This window comes from Cyprinodon variegatus, unplaced genomic scaffold, assembly GCF_000732505.1.
Source record: "Cyprinodon variegatus isolate N-32 unplaced genomic scaffold, C_variegatus-1.0 Scaffold1, whole genome shotgun sequence".
Classification (NCBI taxonomy): Eukaryota; Metazoa; Chordata; class Actinopteri; order Cyprinodontiformes; family Cyprinodontidae; genus Cyprinodon; species Cyprinodon variegatus.
In genome coordinates this window covers 2,333,249-2,342,905 of record NW_015150454.1, presented here as the reverse complement: position 1 = coordinate 2,342,905, position 9,657 = coordinate 2,333,249, and the positions used below count along the sequence as shown (strand labels likewise).

Here is a 9,657-nt window from a genome sequence, read left to right as displayed (position 1 = left end):
ACTTCTTCTTGAGTATCTCTTTCTGTGGTGGCTAACTGCTTTTAATTTCAAACCTCCAAAGGAGCCTACTTATTAAATCGATGTGGGCTCATTTATGACAATCCAATATAAGCTGATACTGTATACTCGCACAGGGAGCATAGAAAGCATTAAATCTGATTTAGGAAATAAGGCTCTGAAAACAGATTTAGACCCACTGTGAGCTCCCACTGCTGACCCTCAAATAACATATTTTTGTTTCTTGGCTTTGCCTTTGCTTTTTTCTTTGCAGGAACTGAACAATACAGTAAATATTCTGGTTATGCTGAGAGTTACAAGTGGCAGGGCAGCTATAAAGATGAGACACCCAGGTAATTTCTTCTTCCTTTTGTTTGGAGCATCATCCTTTTAGATTAGATTTCTATTGATTCATATTAGTTGTTTTTTTAATCTGGTAAAATATAACGGAAGGAACACAGATGATGGTGACTTTATCTGTGTGTTTCCAGGGATGAGTGGCAGAGAAGGTGTACAGAGATTGTGGCCATTGATGCTGTTAAATATAGACACTTCCTGGAACAGTTTGTTCCTGAGAAGATAACCAGAGAACTGAACAAAGTAAGAGCAAATGTTTTTTACATTGTTTCTTGTTAACCTTCAATCCTATTTTTTATTGATTCATCCTAATATTTAGTCTTTATACCATAAAAATATTAACTTCCTCCTGTTGTGTGAATTTTTCCAGGCGTATTGTGGATTTCATTGTAGTAACTTAAATATCAAGCATCTCTCTGCTGTGGCCACTGGCAACTGGGGCTGTGGAGCGTTCGGTGGAGACACACGGCTGAAAGGTACCATTAGCTGAACTACTGACATCTGTGTTAAATAATCGTTTGTCTTATTTGAATAAGCTCAGATTTAAGATTTTAGAATCTGCAGCTAGAAAAAAAATAACAAATTATTATATTAATTATGATGACTGATGAGTGCAAAAGACAAGTGTATGTAATGCTTGTCACGGTCATCAAAGCCCCCTGCTGAAGGAATCCCACTGCTTGCAGCAGGTACAGTGAGCAACTGTAACAGATTCTTGCCTGATTGTCAATTAGCAGCTCTTCTGAGGTGTCACTTTCCCATTGCTTACATGTTTTTGTTTAATCTAACCAAAAATGTATATTTTACATTAAAACAGCTTTTGATAAGTGAAAATAGATTATGCAAATTATACCAGTTATTTCTATGAGGGCTTATGTATACCTTTGTATTGGTAAGCAGGGACAATATACTGTCTACGTAGCCAGTTGTTTTGTATATTTCATCACCTTCACTGAGTAAAATCTTTGTCATAAACACATTGGAGCATTAAAATTGCATTTTGATACAATATGCACTGGTCAGTGTTTTTGTAGCAGGCTTGACCTCCAGATGTAGAGCATGTTGGAAAGTTTTCACTCTTGCATATTTGACATCACTTGATCAACAATATGTGGCCAGGAAGCTGGCTAGTTCAAGCGATAAGTCACCTGACTTTCACAACGGAGGGCCTGGGTTCAAATTCCCGCTGGGGGGGAATGAGCTGCCAGTGTGGGTCCTTAGGCAAGACCTTTCACACTAATGCCTACTTTGTATGTCGCTTTGGATAAAAGCGTCTGCTAAATGCATAAACATAACATAAACCATATTTTAAAGCATTTAAATATTAAAACAATATAAGGCTATAATAAGAAATTTAAAACTTGTTTAAATACTGCATCAAACGGCGACTTTGAAACCTTATTTTGCTTATGCAGAAAAAAAAGAGCCAAAAAGAGAATGGTAACGTTGGCGTGCAGAATCCGAAGTTGAATTTAGAAATGGCTGCTATTACAATATGTGATTCCATCTAAGCTCTGAAATAACTTGATAGACTAGATTTAGAGCATAATAGCTTTATTCTAAATTAAAATTTTAAATTAGCTGACTTTATCTATGTTGGCTACATAACACTAATCCACTGTTATATTGTATCGATATTAATAACCTTTTTTGCAGATGATTTGTTGGTCTTATAACTTAATAAATCAGAAGAATATAACAGGTGTTTTAAATATTCAAAAGCCTTAATACCTCATTTACAAAGGCCTGAAGATAGATTGCTGTTAATGAGGCTATTCTACTAGCAACACATTATTTAGTGTTTCCATACAAATTACTGCTGTCACTCATTTTCTCTACTGCTTTAAGCCATACCTTTCCTAGTGTTCAGCCAACTACTCAGAATAATGCTAATCCTAGCAGCCAAATGTTTCAGTTTGAAGTTTAGGATTTCATAGTAATTTAATGCTTTTTGTACAAGTTTTAGCTTTAGCTTCTTTTTTTTTTTTTCAGCTCTGATTCAGCTGATGGCGGCTGCAGAGGCTGGGAGAGACGTTGCCTACTTTACGTTTGGAGATGTTCAGCTTATGAGAGATGTTCATGAAATCCACACTTTCCTCACTGAGAAACAAGTTACAGTTGGTAAGACAGGTGCATCCTCATAAACTTCATAATTTGTTGGTGTTAATATTTTTTTTTACAATGACAAAAAGCAAAGAATCGATTTCTAAACTGTCATAGTATGAAATAAGTATGACACAAGCACGAAAAAATATTAACGCTTCCAAAAAAAAACACGAAAACATTTATTAAAAATAAAAAACTTAACTTAATCTGATTTATCTAAAGCCCTTACAAGTTGATTTTAGATTTGAAATTACTGAGAGATCCGAACAGAGGAAGCAACTATTTTTTCAGGTTTCTTTTTTCATTACTGTTTTGAACTTTTTATCTTAAATTAGCTACTATACCATGTTTTATAACTGTCTGTTCTAGGCTTTAACAAAACACACAGATGTTTTGCTTTTTTCAAAATAAAAGTATTAACATGTTTTAAAGTGTAAGATAAAATAGTGCAGATAAGCTAAGCCTTAGTGCTTAAAAATAGAGCTTATATCAATTACCAAAGTAGCTTTATAACAATACCTCTTTTACTAAACAACTAGATTGGAACTCAGCAGTACGTTGTTTTGCAATTTAGAAAACAGGGTAACACAAGACTATTAAAAAACATCCTTGTTTATTTAGAAATATTTGTATGAATGTAACCTAATCTAAATGTATGCAATTATGATATGGATTATGTTCAGAATCACTGCTTTTAGTGCCTTTCTTCTGGCTCACAAATAATCTTTTAAAAATAATTTAACTACTGTAATATTTAAACGTGTAGTGGAGGATTTTCGCGAATTTTCAAAAAGACTCACTCTCTCCTCTTTGAAAAATATAAATTAAAAAATGCACAACCCTGTACCCGCTCCCAAGAGGGAAAGCCTATTAAAAGCGTGCAAGAGCATGCCTTCTCGTGCACGCTCTGTTTAAAAGTTTGTTTTACCGTCGCTCAAACAAGCTTACTGTACAAAAGAAGATTTGCTATTTTTCCGACTATGTCAGACTCACCACCGGTAAGTGAAAATGGGAACAGGCACGTAGGACGGCCTTACGTAAACATATCACCAAAATGATTGACAATTAGGAGGACCACTTATTTTGCTGATCTACCTGGAAAAAGAACATCCTTCACTATACCTTTAAGTTTTTCCTCTTATTTCTTTGAGTTCTACTAATTGCTTAATGGAAAAAACAACCAAAAAATCAAGGTTATGTTTCCCCATATCTCAAAAAATTGGTGTATGTCACTAAACAATAGTCGCTGTTAGCAATTGACTAACAGAGTTTTCTCCTTGTAGGTATCAATATAAACTGGTTGTTTTTAAGCATACAATATAGATAGATTATTTTGTCTTGTAGACCATTGCTCTCGTCTCAGCCAATCCATTCAGGTTGAGCTACAGAGTGGATGACTCCCTGAACTAACCACAGCAACGGCTCTCTACTCCCCCTTCTCATTTTTTTCGCTGACATTTATTGAAGCCTTTGAGAGAAATTCCCCTCCAGCCATCCATTTCCTAAAGTGGAGCTACTGTGAAAAAAAAAAAGCTGATACCAACATATATTTTCTTTCATGCTTGTTGCAGACTCCTGTTTGTTTGCCTCTCAACCTGTTGGAGATTTTTGTCTCTAAAATACTCATATATCTTCTTTGACTTTGTTTCCTTTTTTCCGCCATCCTCTCTTTCTTCATCTCAGGGCAGCTGTACAGCCTCTTAATCCACTATTTCAACCAAGAGTGCAAGAACTGCCGCACAGTGCGCCCCGACACCAGTCTCTACAGTTTCATCCGAGAGAAAGTCTCCACTCCTGCAGAGTCTAACTCTGAATGGGATTCTGGGATGTCACATGCAAAATCAGAAACTCACTGATAGATCAAGAACTATTACCTAAAGTTTGTTTCACTTTCTGTGTGCAAGACAAAATACAGCTTCACAAGTGTCAAAAACCTGAAAGTCTTGTGTTCAAAGTCACTTATTGCACACACACAGACTTTCTTTAGGTTAGGGAATCCTGTCACACAAACTACCAGGATTTTGCCTTTTTGCCTGTGGTTTTATCATAGCCTTGTATTGCAAAACCAGGTTTGGTAAAAGTTTTATGAAACTTATAGCAATAGTGAATATTTGTTGCTCTTTGAGGCCCTTTTCCTTAAGTGCAACCTTTTTTTTTCTTTAACACCAATTACAAATATGGCCAAATATTCATCATATGCATGATTGTTGTTGAGCTTAACCTTTAATAATCAAACCCCATATTAATTTCTCCAACCTTTCTTGTATTTAATAGTTTTTTTCTGTTTGTTTCCTCCGTTTCTTTGAATGCAGAGAGAATGACATGTCTTACTGTAGTATATGCATGATAAACATTTACTTATCACATATTCTACAGATGTTTCTTTGCTGCTCTTTTAAATACTCAGCTTTCAAATGCTCAGATGGCCCGGCTACACATACTAAATTGTCTTTAAGGTACATTTAAAGCTTCACAACAATAATCACTACTGCTAAAATCATCTCAGTAGGGATACACAGGAAATATACGGTCATGGTCGCCGTTGACCTTTTCTTACTGAATAACTTTATTGTTATCAAATATAACCAGTGCTAAGCACAATGTTATTGCTGTATTTACTTCTAGATTGTGAACAGATAAGGAAATGCACGAACCCCATAATTTTTCTCAAAGCTTTTACTCCAAGTTTTGTTTTACGTGGGTATGGTATTTTATAATTTACTGTATTTTTTTTAATCATTTTTTTGACTGGATGATGGACTCAGACTTGAAATCTGGGATGCTAATATGTTGAGTGTTGTGTTTTTAGGTTGCAATATTTTTATTATAATTTCTTAATTAAAACATTCTGAAAAAGGAGTATTTCTTTGATGGCATTTATATAGTTTGGAAACTAAACCAAAGGATCAACATGTTATAAATAATTTGTGGACTGAAAATATAGCATTGCTCCTCAAAATTTTATACGGTTAATGCACTGCAATGCTGAAGTATTGAACCCTTTTCAACTTTTAATAGTAATGTCACAGCTCGGAAAGAAATTGCATTTTTGTGGACTATATGTTAATGACCAACATAATATATCACCATTGTGCCATTTCTTCATATTTGTTGTTTCTAGTAGTTGGTACAGTATGCAAAAAAAAACCAGGTTTACTTGTGTTTTTTTTTTTTTTTTTTGTTCATTGATATTCTCTAAAGACCACCAAAGGTTTTAATAGAACTGCTCTATTTATTCTGTATATCACCATCAGGATTCTTACTAATCAGATGACTTTTAAAAGGTACCTGTATAATTGTATTTCGAGGTGTCAGTCCAAGGGCTGAAAACAAATGTGCCTCGCTACAGATTTTCAGTTCTTTAAAAAAATATGCTTTATTTTATTACATCAAATCACAATCAAACATGTAAAAAGCTGTAAGTAGAATTATTTTTAAGTAATCTGAATATTTGTGCTAAGTAGGGGGTATGGGTTTGATGTATCCCGTTGTCTACCCTTGGAGTTAGGATTCATTTGCACCCCCTTCAAAATAGGTTTAATGCTAAGAAAAAAAAAGGTATTCCAATAAAGAAATTGAAATGGTTAAATGAAACTAATCTTACAAGAATTTATTACACCAGTTAAACACCAATTTCTGCATTTGATAAGTCTCAAAATGAGACTTATAAAATCCCTTATATGGACTTTTTAATGAGAGAACAGATATGTAAAATCTGGTTTGAACCTTGGCATACCCTGAGATGTTTAAGAGATGGAATATTTCAGGTGGTAACATTTTAATTCTTGTTAGAAAGAAGTTTAGGCCAAATATTCCCTAACTGACTTACATAGAGATCTTTCATTTCTAAAACAGGCTTTTATCCTTCAGGCCTTAATTTGATGAATTGGGGTTTCTCAATAACCTCATGACATAAACCTCCATAAATGGTATGTAGGCTTGGCTGAGGTAAGTGGATTACACATTATCTGTGTCTCAGACTCTTTATACTGTGCCCTGCGTTGACCGAATGAGCCTTGGCCTCGTGCATACTAGGCTAATTTGGGCAGATTCAGCAGTTGAGGGCTGCTCCTTTATAAGCCTTGTTTACCTGGAGCAGAAATGTGAGATAAGCCAGCAATAATAATTAGAAAATCTCACATCAAAATTTGATTAAAGGTGTCATGCAAATAAAAAAAAAAAAACAAGAATAACCGATAATTATGAATATAACATTAATTTTTAAGCATTTTCTCCTACATTTACATGACTAGAAACAGGGATTTAAAGTTTTTGGGTTCTTTATTTTTAGAATCGGCAGTCTCTAAAATGCATGGCTTGGTTTACTCCTATATTGTGATCATTCTGAATAGAATCCTATTTAACGACATGCCTGTAATGTTACCCTGCGGCAGCTCTCTTTCTGTCATCAAACATTATTAATAAAATGCCACAAAGAAGTGAGTTTTCACTCCATCTCTGTCAGGAGGCAAAATCACTACAACAAAGTGGCATTTCAATTCATAATTGCCTGACCCTATATTCTCTAGGTCAGCTGCAGAGTAAATGCTAATAAAGAGACACAAGAGAAAACCTTTTTGGTGCCTACACTAGTGTCAGAAAAATATGCAAACATGTTGATTGGTAAGTATGTCTATGAAGTTAAAAGGTTTGCATTGTGTCTTGATTTCTTTGGTTGAGAATAGAAAACATTTTGCTATTATTTATTTTGAGTCTACAGCATTCTTCAAGTGATGTTGTCTTTTTGACCCTTCTCAGTGATGTAATTGTCAAGATTAATGGTATTGTTCTCTGCGTGCCAATGAGTATGAATGATGAAAGTGGATGAGGAGGGGAGCAGGGTTGTGGTGAGGGGAAGAAAAGCTGCTGGAGGGAAGGAGGGAGGGCCAATTATCTTATTGTTTAACCCACTCTAGGTAGAGACCCATCAATCTGGAAACACTTGCTCAAATGGCTTATGTTCAGCCTCTATAAAAGTTTAATTGGACTATATAATTAATACTGACGAAAAAGACATGATGTACCCCAGGCTGAAAAACAACCTGTCTGCCTGAGAAGTGTGAGCTCAGCCTTACAAACACAATTTATAATATATATTTGTAATACTTCATTTGTGGCCTTGGACAGGGATTTCCTGTGTCTAAGCTGGTGTCTGGAAGGTATCCAGAAAAAGCAAAAGATCTGAAAAAGAAACATTTCTGCAGCTATACTGTACAGGCTATAACTTGAACCACTTTAGAGGAGTTGACCCTTCCTGCCTTCTCCACACATTGATGTGAACCACTCCAGTGCTTGCAGTGACCATTACCCAAACACATCAACAAAAGCACATAAACTATATCAATAAAAGTTCAGAACCTGAAGCTTCCAAATAAACAGCCTCTTCTCAATGACTTTGTCTTGAGTTCTTATCAATAAACAAAAACAGGAATAGTATGAAGAGGCAACGCCGAGAGAGTCCAAACTGCTGTGGAACAAGCACTTTTTGTCAGGAATTATGTCTCAGCTGTCAGGATAAAGGTCTGGGTCACTGTCCCATAACCAGATCAAAAGCCGTATTGCTCTAATTTGAACGTACCATCAACTCATTTTTTAAACCAAAAATGTCCTTTAGCACATATTGAAACATCGAAGAGATGACGTAACTAAAACAGTAAAATTCCATAGGCTCCAGGAGCTCTTAAAAATACTCACTGATTCACACAGAGGTTGTGAATCAGTGAGTTATTTCTAAAAGGGTTTCCCCCTTTTAGAAATAACTCACTGATTCACAACCTCTGTGTCCTTCTCAAAGAGCATTGTTACTTCGTTACTTTAAAAAACATAAACCATCAACATAAAACAGATTATCTTATTAATATTTTCACTGACAAAATTGAATGAGCAGTCGTCTGACCTACGTATGTAGCTGAACACCTGAAAAATGCTCAATTGAACACTTTCATTGTTCAGATCAACATATGAGGGATTAGTGCTGATATGCTGTTCTTTGGTTCGGCCAGATGCGTAATTTGGTTTGATCATTCCAAAGGACAATATTCTAGATATCTTGTGATGATGATGCAACTTAACTCAATGTAATTTTATCATTTAAGAAAAAGGGTTGATTCTAATGATAACCCAAACAAACTATACTTTTTTTTTAGTGTTATTCTAATGTAAAGTCATGAACACTATCACTTGAACAGCTTACTATGAATTTTTATGACCATTGACTTTCTTTGCTGAGGTACTTTCTTCAGGTTAGATTGACAACTATTGGCCTTGGAATTGTATGGAAAGCATCTTAGAACCCTTCCCTGATTGATGGGCAACAACATTTACTTTGGTGTGGTCCTTGGTAAGTCTTCCATCCCTGGCATTGTGTTAACTCACAACTTTTTGCACATTCCTCAAACTCCAGCGTTTATACAGGTGGTCAAACGTTAAACCAACAATCAAGTTAGTTAGACTATCACCTGGCTTCTCCTTACCATTTTAAATCCGGTTGAGAGGAATTTAAACTGAGCAAAATGGATGTAACTTTATGCGGGACTCCATATACTTTAAAAGATCTGTACTTTTTAGCTGTGATGATAGCATAGAAGAAACATGTATGGGAGCCCCGAAGCTGGTTTTAACAGACAGAAGCCTGTATAAACTGTATTGACAAAATGCTAGTCAGGTGTTGAGTTGATCCCAGTTGATGCTTCTCCTACACTTGCTTTTTGTTCCATTTGTCCTCGGAGGTCAAAATTTTACACTTTCAACGGGAGCAGTCCTAAAAGTCTGAGGTATGAGTCTGAAAGTGGGTGCATTAAAAAAGCACCTGACTTCCATATATTAGAGACTTGGACAACTTTTGTTGTATTTTTGTATACACAGAATGTATACAAAACGGAAATTTCGTTTTCTACAGCTCTCATGACCTTTGCATTTTTCTTAAAGTGCAGCAATGATCAAATGTAAGCATTGTGGGAGAAAACAAAAAAAAAACATGGTGCAAAAAAAAAAGCATTGATGTGGTCAGTTTGATGCAGAGTCTGTGACATAATAAAATTTTTTCAACATTCAGCTATCTGATGGCAGTGGGGAAGAAGCGGTTTCGGAATCTGCTGGACCTGCATTGAATGCTGCAAAGCCTCTTCCCAGAGGGCAGAGATGTATGCCATTTGCATCAACAGTAGTTAAACTTCTTACTCTGACAGTAGCAGTTTA

The 9,657-nt window shown here is 35.5% G+C and overlaps 1 protein-coding gene across 2 annotated transcripts in view; it reads left to right on the top strand.

The window, feature by feature from the left end:
- Window positions 1–5,556, top strand: part of LOC107100185 (poly(ADP-ribose) glycohydrolase-like) — a 32,389-nt gene extending 26,833 nt beyond the window's left edge. The window contains exons 14-18 of one of the 2 annotated variants that reach the window (XM_015398699.1): window positions 272–350; window positions 489–597; window positions 725–830; window positions 2,347–2,475; window positions 4,144–5,556. In XM_015398699.1, the coding sequence (XP_015254185.1) occupies window positions 272–350; window positions 489–597; window positions 725–830; window positions 2,347–2,475; window positions 4,144–4,316 (596 nt within the window). In that variant the 3' untranslated portion in view covers window positions 4,317–5,556. The remainder of the gene's footprint in view (window positions 1–271; window positions 351–488; window positions 598–724; window positions 831–2,346; window positions 2,476–4,143) is intronic. The other variant, XM_015398623.1, reaches the window with a different exon arrangement.
- The last annotated feature ends 4,101 nt before the right edge of the window (window positions 5,557–9,657 follow it).